Consider the following 15,000-nt stretch of genomic DNA (forward strand, 5'->3'; position numbering starts at 1 on the left):
GAAGCACAAGGTAGGTGTTTCTAATAAAGTGGCCAGTGAGAGGAAGCACGGGAGATGGGCCAGTGAAAGTATACATACATAGAAGGCTTCAGTCCAGGTCTTCGTTGCTGAAGCCTGGACAACATCGATGAAGGTAGACCTGACAAGCTCTACAGTGACCCGTGGATTCAATTCAGTGCAGAAGTGTGTGTGTGTGTGTGTGTGTGTGTGTGTAGGAGGGAGAACATGGTCAGAGCTAACGGTTCCAAACTCATCTGATTCTGCTGGAGATAAAAAACAGTTTCCTCGCAGATCGACGTCAGCATCCATGTCACTAAACCAAGGCTACACGGTGTGTGTGTGTGTGTGTACAGAACTGAGCTGGAACAGGTCTTACATTGCCTTCTGAAACACACACACACACACACACACACATACATCTGCTGTGCTACCGTAAGCTGCTGTTACCATGGCTACAGACTGGGCCAGCTGAACACACAAGCGATGCACCCAGCCATTATTTCTGCTGGAGAGGAAGAGGGCTCACACACACACACACACACACACACACACACACTGTAGTGTATTCCTGTGTTCAGTGATGAGCTTCATTCATCCCACAGCAGCTGCAGCAGAGTTACATCCCCTTTACACTACAGTACACACACACACACACACACACACACTCATGCATATACAAGTGCACTTATGCATGTGCACACACACACACACACACACACACACAAGCTCCACTTTCAGCCGTGTGTGATGCCTTGTGTTCTCCCTACACCTGTCACCACCGGGACACTTCAACTGTTAATTAAAGCAGCATTAAGTGAGAAAGGGTTTGTGTGCTCTGGGGCTCCCCCTACAGTTGGGTTGGATACACTTTACACGTGCATTTCTGGACAGTGTGAGAGCTGCAGAAGCTTGATCTGAAGGTGGAGCAGCATGTGGGCGGAGGTGGTAGAGTAACACTACAGGATTTTACACTAATATGACTCTATGGGTTCTGCAGTGTTACACAGCAGCAGTTCTGGAGAGAGGTTCTCCTCCTGCAGCTCCACCACCAAACCTCCATAGTGCAGTAGCAGCAGCAGCAGCGTTCTGGCCCGGAGTGGGAATGACGGAGACGTCGTTTTCCTTAGCACGAGCATCCTAAATACATAAACTGTCCAAAAATTTGTGGACACCCTTTCTTTTTAATTAATTCACACAAAGCCTGTATTATCTCCATGTAAAAGCACAGACCAATAGAATGGGACGCTCTAGGGCAGCAGTGACCCCTAAAGTGCAATGCTGAGCATGAGCTAGAGGGATGAGGGGTGGCAGAACTAATCATCCCACAGGTGAGGCTGAATGCAATCAAATCCTCCTCAGAACAATGTTCAGCATCTAGTGGAGGCTAAATAGAGGATGTTACTGCTGCAAAGGTGGGCCAAATCCTCCCTTAAGTTCAGGAGAAAGACCAGAGAAGCAGGTGTCCACATACTTTTGGCACACACAGATACACATATATATATATACACACAATTGTATGTAAAAGTTTAGACACCCCTGTTCAAATGGCTAGTGTTAATGCTAGTCAGGGGCCACCCCAGGCACATTTGGATCAAGATCCGGCTATTTTAGGCCTGATCTACGTCCGATCCTTTGTTTTTACCGCTGTGTTCCAGCAGAGTGCCCTGTGGAATTCACTAGACGCCACTAACGATATTTCCAGGCCGCAGCAGCGAGGAGCGTTCTCAGAAAACAACAGAACAGTTTAGAGTCTTCAGTGCTCAACTATTTATAGTGGAACATGAGAACCTGACGTAATCTCTGTGGTTCTAGAGCTCTGACTGCTTTTCGAGTACTGACCCCTCCCATGCATGCGGCGCCGGCCTCCTGCATGCAGCTACTGGATGTTTTCCAGGCAGGTGCGCATGAGTTTTACCAAGTGTGACGTGAACTCTGGTGAACTCCCTGGGCCTACAAAAAGAACTGTACGTACAGAGGTCAGGGGTCAGCAGGGTTATGACTCACCAGCACTCGTCCGGTCAGCGTCTGTGCTGAGATCATGACCCCGGCCCAGTCCTTCACCGAGGTCATCCAGCCGACCTCGCTGACCGCCGCAGCTGCTTCCTTCTTCTCTCCGATTTTACCCCCTCCATCAACTGCTCCAATGGGGTTACTGACCCTCTGAACGTCCTGTGAACAAAGGACACACACACACACACACACACACACATATATATAAAGGTCAGTACATGTACAGGTTATCTCATACAATTAAAGGTAGAGAAAGTAGAAGAGGAGGGATTTTTAAATAATCTACAATATCTGATATCTGAACCCATTTTTATTAAGAAATAATAATAATAATAATAATAATAAATTATAACAATAATACTGGACAGTGATCCAAACCGGACAGTGACCCAAACCAAACCGCAACCCAAACCAGACAGTGACCCAAACCGGACAGTGACCTAAACAGACCTGTGACCCAAACCGACCTGTGACCCAAACTGACCTGTGACCTAAATCGAACAGTGACCTAAATCGAACAGTGACCCAAACCAAACCGCAACCCAAACCGGACGGTGACCCAAACCGGACAGTGATCCAAACCGACCTGTGACCCAAACCGACCTGTGACCCAAACCGGACAGTGACCCAAACCGGACAGTGACCCAAACCAAACCGCAACCCAAACTGGACTGTGACCCAAACCGGACACTGACCCAAACTGAACTGTGGCCACATTCCACAGCTTTATGCAAGTCTGACCAGCCTAGAAAACAAGCTCATACACAAACACCTGGATTAAACAGAACTTTGAACTCAAACATGAACATCAATAACCAACGACCCACAGCTTCCCGACCCACAGCTTCCCGACCCACAGCTTCTCGGACCACAGCTTCTCGGACCACAGCTTCTCGGACCACAGCTTCTCGGACCACAGCTTCCCGACCCACAGCTTCCCGGCCCACAGCTTCCCGGCCCACAGCTTCACGGCCCACAGCTTCACGGCCCACAGCTTCACGGCCCACAGCTTCCCGACCCACAGCTTCACGACCCACAGCTTCTCGGACCACAGCTTCACGGCCCACAGCTTCACGGCCCACAGCTTCCCGACCCACAGCTTCACGGCCCACAGCTTCACGGCCCACAGCTTCACGGCCCACAGCTTCACAGCCCACAGCTTCCCGACCCACAGCTTCACGGCCCACAGCTTCACGACCCACAGCTTCCCGACCCACAGCTTCCCGACCCACAGCTTCACGGCCCACAGCTTCCCGACCCACAGCTTCACGACCCACAGCTTCACAGCCCACAGCTTCACAGCCCACAGCTTCACAGCCCACAGCTTCACGGCCCACAGCTTCACGACCCACAGCTTCACGACCCACAGCTTCACGACCCACAGCTTCACGACCTACACCCCCAGAGTGAAGACAACAGCTCAGCTGACGCTGTATCATTTATTCATGTGGAAACAGTGTGTGTGCGTGTGTGTGTGTGTGTGTGTGTGTGTGTGTGTGTGTGTTTACTGTACAGGTCTGTACCAGTTTAGTGTGTATTAACCTGCTCCAGGGTTTGTCTTTCTTAGGTATTACAAAACTGTGTAGCACTGACAAAACACACACACACACACACACACACACACACACACAGCAGTGCAACTCATTTTAGATGCACATCATCATAGAACTCCTGGTAGGAAGTCAGGAAGTGGGCATGCAGCATGTGTTATACAGCTCACACACACACACACACACACACACACACACACACACACACACACACACACTACAATTCCTCGCTTTACTCTCTCTCTTACACACACACACACCCCTGTACGCCTCTTTATGTCCCTAGGGAAAGGCTGGGCATTGAAACCCAACACTTGTACTGCCCTAATTAAATTACTACTGAGTACTGAAATACCTCCTGTCAATCAACACCTCAGCATCAGTACACACACATCACCGAAACAGCAGCTTTACAGGAGGAGGAAAAAACCTTCTGAGCTTTCAATGGAAGTCAATGTAGAAAGATTTTATTCCAGGTCATTTTGGAGCATTTCTATTGGTCCGTTCATCATGAAATTCAGACACAATACAAAGAACAACGACCAGATTCACATTATGAAGAAAAGTGAAAAACAGCAAACAAAAGTATTCGGACGTCTGCTCGTTCACTGTTACTTCTGAACATGGAGTATTAAAAGAGTTTCTCCTGCTTCTGTTGGAGTAACTGTCCCTACTGTCCAGAGAAGAAGATTTTCTACTAGATTTTGGAGGAGCATTGCTGTGAGAATTTGATTGTGTTCAGAGGTCATTTCATCCCAAACACCCCAACTCATCCTATTCAAAAGTACTGGATGGAGCTCCACCACCATCATTCCAGAGAACACGGCTATTCCACTGCTCCACAGCTCCTCAATGCTGGGGCGCTTCATACCCCTCTACTTGCCCACGCCTGGCATTAGGCAGCATGGTGCCAATGGAGAGTGGAAAATGGAGAGTCCTATTCCATTGGCAGTACCTCTCTTCAAGCACTAGACAAGCTGTGTGTGTGTGTGTGTGTGTGTGTGTGTGTTAATTTACACATCTGTATCAGCAATGGGTGCAACTTAAAGTAGCTGAATGCCTTCATTAGAAGGGATGTCCACAAATATTTGGACGTATAGTGTATAAAGAGATCCACCAATAAGGGAATTGTGAGCCAAAGCTGATACTGGAGATTGCTGATGTTCATATCTGTTGATGGTGATACATGAAAATGTCTAAACTCTAGAAACCAGGATTCAACACATTCACTGGGACCAAATTTCCATCCAAAACTGGCCAGGCCTTAAAACCCACTTTTACTGAGCTCTAAATTAATGAAATAAGAACACTGACGCACTGGTTACTGTTCTGTTCCCTCACTATAATAAACTGAGAGCACTCATTAATATGATGGCAGCCAAGTTGCTTCAGTATTGATTATAACTTAATATTTGAATGAATAAATAAATAAATAAGAATAATAATACATTTAAAGTGCCTTTCAGGATACTCAAGGACGGAGGTGATTAAAAATTCCAGTGGACGTTAACCCACAGTCATTTTCTCAGTTTAGAAGAAAGCTCATAAAGCTCCCCAACTCTGTAACACACTTCCTGTTACTGTTCGGGACTCAGACACACTCCCAGTCTTTAAATTTAGATTGAAAACGTATCTTTTTTAGCACCAGCTTTCGCTTAACCCTCCACTACAGACTACTGTTTTCCTTGCTGTTGTAGTCTGTAGCCTCCATATCCCCACTGTTCTATACAGCTCTCGTTATCACTGTCTTTATAACCACCTTCTCTACAGGCCTTAAATCAGACCAGCTCTATTCCTAAACCCTTTCTTCATAGTCTCCTTTCTCCTCTCTCCCCATTTCCCGAGCTGCCCCCTGCCGTCTGCTTACTGCTGGTCTGCGTTCATTCATTGTTGGATGCTGCTGCCTGCCTACCCTTTGGTCCAGGCTCTCCTGCTGTGTAAATACTCACCGTTATTTGCCACATTCTTCCTAATCTCTTTGCTTTTTCCCTCCTTTCTGTTTTCTCTCTGTCTCTTTCCCATGTATCGAGATTCCCTGTGTCCTACTATTCTGCCCTGGGTTACCTGACCTGGCTGTCCACTGCGATGCAGTCCTCTTTGTTGTTTTTTTCTCTTTTCCCTTATTAGTTTTTTCGTCTTTTTCTCATCATATCGAGATTTTTTTCTACTGTTCTACTGTTTCCTCACTATTACAAATGGAGTGCACTCTTGATGGTGCCAGCGCCAGGTTATTTAATTTATTAACTTAAAACAACAGATCAAAAGCTGCAAGCCTCAATCTAACCTCCCACCTCCTCCACTACAGTTTCACACCATCTGTTACAACTACCATCATTACATTTAACAGTATGAGTTTAACCAGCCAACTTCATACACACTAACACACACTCACACACACATACAGGCAAAAAGGGCAAAGCACAATTTTAAATGTCAAGAGGCTTTTTTTCTGGATCACTCCTAATGAATTTATTTAATTAGTCACAGAAATGATTCAGCTTAAAGACACATGCTGGACACACAGGCCTTTATCGAAAAGCAGGGAAACAAAACAAGACATTAAAGATAATACACTTTATTTAAATAAAATATTTAAAATAGAATATATTTAAAATCTAAAATATTAATAATAAACTGTTATTGAAAAAATAACGCCAAGGTCACCATGCCTAATGCCAGGCGTGGGCTAGAGGGGGTATAAAGCCCTCCAGCATTGAGGAGCTGTGGAGCAGTGGAAGAACTGTGTTCTCTGGAATGATGGTGGAGGAGCTCCATCCAGTACTTTTGAATGGGATGAGATGGGGAGCAGAGGATGAAGAGGTGGGGTGGTGATCATCATCCAACAGCCTGACTGATGCACTTGTTGATGAATGCAATCAAATCCATACAGCAATGCTCCTCCAAAATCTAGTAGAAAGCCTTCTTCCCTGGACAGCAGAGACAGAGACCCATCCATCACTCCAGAGAACACAGTTCTTCCACTGCTCCACAGCTCCTCAATGCTGGGGGCTTTATACCCTTCTAGTCCATGCCTGGCATTAGGCAGCATGGAGCCGATAGGGTCATGTTTATTTATCTGCTCCAGAGAGTCCTATTCTATTGGCAGTACTTCTCTTCAGGGACTAGACAAGCTGTGTGTGTGCATTTGCACATCTGTGTCAGCAATGGGTGCAGCTTAAAGAAGCTGAATGCATTCATCAGAAGGGGTGACCACAAATATTTGGACATTTAATGTATGAGACGTTGTATTATTACTGATGCATAGATCCCATATGTAGGACTCCTGTTGTCCTGACGTTGTAAAAAAAACAATAGTGTGTGTGTGCCTGTCTGTGTGTGTGTGTGTGTGTGTGTGTGTGTGTGTGTGTGTGTGTGTGTGTGTGTGTGTGAAGCAGCTGTTGGTGCATCAGTGTGGAGCGCTGTGGCTGCTCAGGGATTTTATTTTTAACTGTAACTACACAGTCCTGAATACCAGCCTGCTCTCTGACACTCACCCTGCCACACACTGCTACAGCCCAACAGGGACATGTTGAAGCCGGTGGATAACGAGCACCGTTATGGTCCATTCAGGCCGACCGCACCATTTAAACATTACAGCCACAGATCGGCCAAATCAAATTCTCCCACTGTCCCAACTGTACTCAATCAGCCGAGGCATGTTTGCTGTCTGAAGTTCAAAACCACACTGAGCTCTCGGTCAAGGCTAAGTAGCGGCGGTTAGAAATATCAATATATTGAAGTATCGTGATATTGTTTTGCAATACTGTATCGAATCTCAAAAACACAAACAGAGACTAAAAATATATAAAATAATCAAATATATATATTAATATTCATATAAAAGTATAAATATGTGAAATCTAAAATAATTATTCAATTCTAATTATTAATTTAGACACAATGCTTGACACAAGTGTTCAAGCATTAACCAGCAGAACTGGACACTCTGGAGCAGCTATGATCAAATGCCTAATGCCAGGCGTGGGCTAGTAGAGGGGTATAAAAACGCCCAGCATGGAGCTGTGGAGCAGTGGAAGAACCGTGTTCTCTGGAATGATGGTGGAGCTCCATTCAATACTTTGGATGAAATGAGTTGGGGAGACAGGGATGAGGTAAGGTGGTGTTCATCATCAAACACCAGCAATACTGTGTTGATTCTCAAAAACACAGCATTGTTTTTAATTAATAATTGAAAATACTACTACTACTAATAATAATAATAATAATAATAATACTTTTAAAGTGCCTTTCAGGAAACTCAAAGACAGAGGTGAAAAAAAAACTAGAATAAGTAGTGGCCCACGGTCAGTTCCTCACTTTAGAAAAACTAATTCAGGGGAAGAGATTTCATTCAGAACAGTAACACATTCTGTTACTGTTCGGGACTCAGACACACTCTCAGTCTTCAAATCTAGACGTACCTTTTTTAGCACCAGCTTTCGGTTAACCCTCCATTACAGACTACTGTTTTCCTTGCTGTTGTAGTCTGTAGCCTCCATATCCCCACTGTTCTATACTGCTCTCGTTATCACTGTCTTTCTAACCACCTCCTTTACAGACCTTAAACCAGACCAGCTCTATTCCTAAACCCTTTTTTCCATTTTGTCCTTTCCTTTGCCATCTGCGTCCATTCATGGGTGGATGCTGCTGCCTGCCTACCCTTTGGTCCAGGCTTTCCTGCTGTGTAAAAACTCACCAATATTTGCCATAATTCTCCCTATCCCCTTTGTTTTTCCTTCCTTTCTGTTTTCTGTCTTCTGCCCGGGGTCACCTGACCTGGCTGTTTGCTGCGATGCTGTTCTGCTCGGGATCTTCACATTGTTTGATTCATGCCTCACTGCATAGCTATTCATAAGAGTGTTTAACCTGCACAGACTTTCCCTCACACTCTCATTATCTATGGCTTGATGTCACATTAGCTGTAGCTCTTTCTCACCATCTTCCTCCAGTTATTTATGACTCTGTTAATTGTTTTGCTCTGTGGTGTCGATGGTGTTTCGGTTCCTCTCAAGGTTTCTTTCCCTGACTCTGAGGAGTTTTTCCTTGGCCTGGTTGCTCAAAAATGGTTCACCTCTTAAAAAGAATGCCTCTTAAAAGTAGACAGTGATGGACACATGCGGAGATACAGGGGGATGGAGTTCCATAACTGAGTGTTTAACCTAGGAGATTCCAATCCCATTGATCAGACCATCCCAACCAGGGATCCACCACGGAAATTCTACTGGTGGGCCCATATTTGCCAAAGGGATCATTTATTAGGTAGCTAATCAGTGAGTCAGGAGGCAGCGTATCCACTCTGGCTTGGGGCAGATTTGAGAATTAGAAATTTGAGTATCATCCACATAGCAGTGAAACTGAAGACCATGTTGTTTGATACAATCGATTAGTGGAAGCATATAAATGATACAAAGAAGGGGGCTGAGAACTGAACCCTGGGGTACGTCATAAGGGAGAGTTAATATCTGAAGTATCTGACCTGGAGCTGCCCAGAGACATATTGTTGCCCGTCAGTGAGATATTACCGAAACCAAGCAATCGCAGTGTCAGGGACATAAGCCCAGGTCTTTCAGCCTGATATCCAACAGAACAAGAACGTTCACTAGACCAGAATCAGCTGCCAGCAGTAAATCGTTCATAACCACCACCTGAGCAGCTTACATGTAAAGACTGGTGTCAGACAGTGGTTCATTCTGTGCAGTGTTTAAACCCTGAGAGCAGGATTATACTCCGTCTTCAGTCATCAGACATTTTCACTCCAATGTAAACAAGATTTTATACAATTACATTTTTTTAGTAAATTGATTCGCTAGACCATGTCTTTGTCAATTCACAGCTCTAAGGCCAAGGATGAAACCAGGTGTGTGAAAAGATCAGTTGGAGTTCTGGCCCTGAGATTTCAGGGCTGTTTCAGGACGGTCCAGAGCTGTACTGAGATGGACACACACTCTGAACTAACACACACACACACACACACACACACTATGTGAAAAATATAGAAATGTGTTTAATATTGTGATATTATGTTCTGTAATACTGTATCGAGTCTCAAAATCAAAGTATTGATCATTAATTAATAGTTTAGATGTAAAGATTGGTGTCAGACAGTGGTTCCTTTTGTGCTGTGTTTAAACCCCAACCACTAGACGGCAGTGTTCTCAAAGTAGGTGTTTCCATTAAAGTGGCCAGTGAGTGGAAGCACAAGGTAGGTGTTTCTGATAAAGTGGCCAATGAGTGGAAGTACAAGGAAAGTGTTTCTAATAAAGTGGCCAGAGAGTGGAAGCACAAGGTAGGTGTTTCTGATAAAGTGGCCAGTGAGTGGAAGCACAAGGTAGATGTTTACTATAAAGTGGCCAGTGAGTGGAAGCCCAAGGTAGGTGTTTCTGATAAAGTGGCCAGTCAGATGAAGCATAAAGTAGGGGGTTCTGATAAAGTGGCCAGTGAGTGGAAATACAAGGAAAGTGTTTCTGATAAAGTGGCCAGAGAGTGGAAGCACCAGATGGATGTTTCTAATAAAGTGGCCAGTTAGTAGAAACACAGCACTCGTGTCAGTGCTCCAGGAGGGAAAGTGCACTATTTTCTGAAGAATGTGTAATTGGCCTCATAGCGTGTTCCTGAATGTCTAATTGGCGTCACGGTGCTCGCCCTGTTCAGGATTAATGAACAAGCCTGAGAATGTCGCCCTCAAACACTCGCTCCTGATAAATATTTAATCCAAAAGATGGCAAAGTTCAAAGACAGATAGCCACGGCTGATGGAACTGCTCTCTCTGTCCAATTAGTTCTGAAAATATCCCTCATGAATCAAAGATCTCAGCCGGTCTGCTCTCCACCCTAATGGATCCCTCCACCACCAGGCTTTCACCTCCTCTGTTTCATGTGTGGCGAGAGCCTGAGACTGTAGATCTAACACTTCCTAAAGAGCAGCCTTCACCACTTTCATCTGAAACACTCACCTGAAAGCAGCAGAGAGAGCCGGCACGGTGCGTCCAGCTGGAGCCGAGTTCAACTGCAGTCACAGGTTTAACAATATACTGTAATTAATGACTGAATGACGAGAGACACAACAGAGGTTTCTAATAAAGTGGCCAGTGAGTGGAAACACAAGGTAGGGGTTTCTAATAAAGTGGCCAGTGAGTGGAAACACAAGGTAGGTGTTTCCAATAAAGTGGCCAGTAAGTGGAAGCACAAGGTAGGTGTTTCCAATAAAGTGGCCAGTAAGTTGAAGCACAAGGTAGGTGTTTCTAATAAAGTGGCCAGTAAGCAGAAGCACAAGGTAGGTGTTTCCAATAAAGTGGCCAGTAAGTGAAGGAACTAGGAAAGTGTTTCCAATAAAGTGGCCAGTGAGTGGAAACACAAAGTAGGGGTTTCTAATAAAGTGGCCAGTGGGTGGAAGCACAAGGTAGGTGTTTCCAATAAAGTGGCCAGTAAGTTGAAGCACAAGGTAGGTGTTTCTAATAAAGTGGCCAGTAAGCAGAAGCACAAGGTAGGTGTTTCTAATAAAGTGGCCAGTGCGTGGAAGCACAATGTGAAGTGTTTCTAATAAAGTGGCCAGTAAGCAGAAGCACAAGGTAGGTGTTTCTAATAAAGTGGCCAGTGAGTGGAAACACAAAGTAGGGGTTTCTAATAAAGTGGCCAGAGAGTGGAAGCACAAGGTAGGTGTTTCCAATAAAGTGGCCAGTAAGTTGAAGCACAAGGTAGGTGTTTCTAATAAAGTGGCCAGTAAGCAGAAGCACAAGGTAGGTGTTTCTAATAAAGTGGCCAGTGCGTGGAAGCACAATGTGAAGTGTTTCTAATAAAGTGGCCAGTGAGTGGAAGCACAATGTGAAGTGTTTCTAATAAAGTGACCAGTGAGTGGAAGCACAATGTGAAGTGTTTCTAATAAAGTGGCCAGTGAGTGGAAGCACAATGTGAAGTGTTTCTGATAAAGTGGCCAGTGAGCTGTGTAAACATACGGTCGGAGTGTCTGGCAGAGTAACACCTCTAGCTGGAGCCTGAAAGGCGCCACACAGAGCTGAGAACTGTAAGAGAACATGCCACCTCAGGCTCAGCTTACCTAATCCTCCACCAGTCCTCTGCTGAGAGTCAGGGTGTTGGATGCTCACCATCCCAAATCACCCCAACTCATCCTAAAAGTACTGGATGGACCAATCCATCATTCCAGAGAACACAGCTTTTCCACTGCTCCACAGCTCCTCAATGCTGGGGGGCTTTATACCCCTCTAGCCCACGCCTGGCATTATTAGGCAGCATGGAGCCAATAGGGTCATGATGTTGATCTGCTCCAGAGAGTCCTATTCTATTGGCAGTACTTCTTCTCTACAGGGCCCAGACAAGTCATCAATGGGTGCAACACTTATTAAAGCAGCTACATGAACTCATTGGAAGGGGTGTCCACAAACATTTGGACACATGGTGTACATGTAACAGTGTTGTTAGTGGCCAGACCCAGTGGAAATGTCATGCTGCGTTCACTAACCCAGACAGAGCCGTGATTAAGGTGTGTAGGACTGAAGCCCGGCCACAGACGGTCATGCTTCAGCACAGCTGGAGCTGGATCTGCTGGGTGATGATCCACTAACTGCTCCCTGTCACGCTGATTAGCGCCCGTCAACTCACTGAGTGTGAAGCAGTATGCAAATACACAAACGAGTGAGAACAGGACCTGCTCGAGTGAACGAGCCTCCCCTGCTATTGGAGCCGGTCTGACCTGCAGGTTCATTACCGTCACTACCAAAACAAACTCCCCAGGACCTTAACACGGTCAGACCTGAACATTATGACCAGCCTTGGCTCGGATGACACTAGCGAGACGTCGTGGTATGGACTGTAGTGTGGACTGTAGCCCCGCCTTGTCATTAGTGTTCCCACCTGTGTCTCCTTTGTAGCCCTGCCCTCGTGTTAGTCTCAGGAGCTTGAGGAGTCAGTCCTAGCTTCGGCATCGCCTTCCAGGCCGCCGGCTCGAGTGTCTACTTCCAAGCCGCCAGCTTTAGAACCGCCATCCAGGCTGCCAGCTCCAGTGCCTGTTCCGGCAGTGGCATCTGTGCCAGCTCCAAGGCCAGCGATGCCAAACATCTCTGTTCTTGCTCCAGTGGTGGTATCCGCTGCCCCTGAGCCTGTGCCGGCAGTGCCTGCTGCCTCTGCTCATATGCCGGGTCTAAGGTCATCTGTGCCTGCTCCTGCATCAGCTCCTAGCTCTTTAGTTTCTGTGCCAGCGGGCAGTGGCGGCTCAGCGGTTAGACCACCTGGCTATTAATGGCAAGGTTGTGGGTTCGATACTCCATTCATGCTCGGTGCCCAGTCTCCCGTCCTATTTCCTGTTGGTCTCCCCAATCAGTCTCTTGTCTGGTCCCCTGTCCCCTGTTTTCAGTCCTGTCTTCTTACATTGTAAAAACAGCCTCGTTCCTCCTATTTCATTTCCCTTTGTTTTCATTCCGGCTCGTCATCAATAAAAACCCTCTCCAGATAAATCTCTCCATCCGGAAAGTGTGAGTCTGATCGTGATTGGATGAGAAGTATAAACAGACTCCATTCTGACTCCCTATTGGTTTATAAGAGATCATCACACCTGCACACGTCCCGTCCCTCTCCAGCGAGCTCACAGCAGACGTCTGTAGTCTAGTATGAAGACTGTGTCCGTGGCAGAGACTCAAGAGACCTGCAGTGAAACGTCCCGACTGAGCCCCACATTTACATTCCAATAAAGCTTATTGATCACACGCCTCTGAAGTCTGACTTTCTGCAGCTTTACAGAACTTCTAGACAGCGACTCCTCATATTTTCCTCCATGAAGCTCATGTTGATGCTCAGTAGAGCACAGAGACGCTCCTTTAATAGAGCTGATATTACTGAAATGCTTCATTTTCAATGGGCAGATCTGCAGCTGAAACAGGAGCCTAGTGCAGCCCAACATTTTTAACATCAACATTTTAATAGATCATTCTCCTCATTATGACTTTTAGAGAAATGGGGTTTTTGGGGAGGGGGGGGGTGCACTTTAGACCCCTGTGGCTCGGCCTAAGCTTTCGGCCTTTGTTTTCCTTCCATTACTTTTACTTTTCTACTTGAAGTCGTTCTGAAACCAGTACTTTTACACTTTTACTGTGTAAAAAGCTTCAGTTGATACTTCAGCTTCTATAGAAGTCTTTTAAACCCTAGTATCTCCACTTCTTAAGGAGTGTCAATAGTTTTGACACCTTTGTCCACAACCGAGACTGATGACTCTTCCATGAAGGTCATAAAAACATCAAAACTGACTCATCTGGTCTTCCCTAACATCCTAACGATGATTGTGAACAAGCGATCACCCTAACAGGCTAATTAAGGTCTGAGGCCTCAGTAGAAGTTACCCGAGAACTCTTTAACTTCATACCTTCTGAAGGCCAGCTCATCTTCTGCTAACAGATCTTCAATATTCACACTGAGCTCTGCTGTAATTGAATACGCCAGTGTTAAAATTAACTCTCCACATTCTGCACTCCGTCTTTAATCACATCCTCCTCCTGAAGAGAGTTTCATCATTTGCCTTTGGAGAGTTAAATTTGGCAACCGGCCGCACCGTCTACATCCATCTGCATTACAGCTCTATTCACAGAACTACATTAAAAGGGCCCGGGACAATTCCATCAGTCCACTGCATTATTCAAACAAGCATTCATTTAATTCAGCCCAGCCCGTCCCGCTCTGCTCCGCTCCGCACCGCGCCTGCTGAAATACCCTCGTCCATTTAATCCCTCCATCTCCATCAGCATCTGAGTGATGCTTATAAATCAGGGCCTTGGCCAGTGCAGGTCATTTGGTTAATTAGCTGAGAAACCACTCCCATACAAAAGAGCTTAACATCCATCATCCCAAAAAAGCCCTCATCTGCTAGATTACACACCGAGACAGGAGAGAAAACCCTCGCACCCGTCCAGCAAAGCCGGACACACTCAAACAGCACGGCCAGGAAAGTTATACGCAGTGTAGGACGGCAGTACAATGAAAAACAACACCCTGTACAGCCAAAAGTATCCACACCGCCCTTGTAATGAGGGAATTTGGCTACTCTGGGGTGGACGACGAGACAAGCACAGCTTGTAGGCAAGCAGTCAAACATTACCCTCAGTCATCGTACCCAAGGCCAAGCCTGGGCCAGAGGGCTGTGAAGCGCCCCTATAACTGAGCTGTGCAGCAGTGGTTATGTTCTCCACCAGCTTTGGAATGAGTTGGCGTGGCAGAACTAGTCACTCTGCGTCAGTACCTGACCTCACAGACGCTCTTGTGTGGCCGCAATGCAATCAAATCCTCCTCACAGCAATGTACCAACACCTACAGTGAAGCATTCCCAGAAAAGTGGAAACATGCCATCGACGGGTCAGAGCTGTTTTGGGGGCACGAGAGGGAGATAGACGGTAATAATGTTCTGGCTTATGGGTGTAGAGCTCAGTGGACACAGCTGGACA

General features: G+C 46.1%; 1 protein-coding gene across 1 annotated transcript in view; it reads right to left on the reverse strand.

Moving 5' to 3' along the window:
• The window catches only part of LOC140544385 (calcium-activated potassium channel subunit alpha-1-like), a 70,753-nt gene that overhangs the window by 40,863 nt on the left and 14,890 nt on the right, over positions 1-15,000 (reverse strand). Inside the window, exons 2-3 of the mRNA XM_072667909.1 lie at positions 2,005-2,169; positions 377-384 (exon numbers count right to left, since the gene is read on the reverse strand). Coding sequence (XP_072524010.1) covers positions 377-384; positions 2,005-2,169 — 173 coding nt within the window. The remainder of the gene's footprint in view (positions 1-376; positions 385-2,004; positions 2,170-15,000) is intronic.

The sequence above is a fragment of the Salminus brasiliensis genome, chromosome 22 (genome assembly GCF_030463535.1).
Source record: "Salminus brasiliensis chromosome 22, fSalBra1.hap2, whole genome shotgun sequence".
Classification (NCBI taxonomy): Eukaryota; Metazoa; Chordata; class Actinopteri; order Characiformes; family Bryconidae; genus Salminus; species Salminus brasiliensis.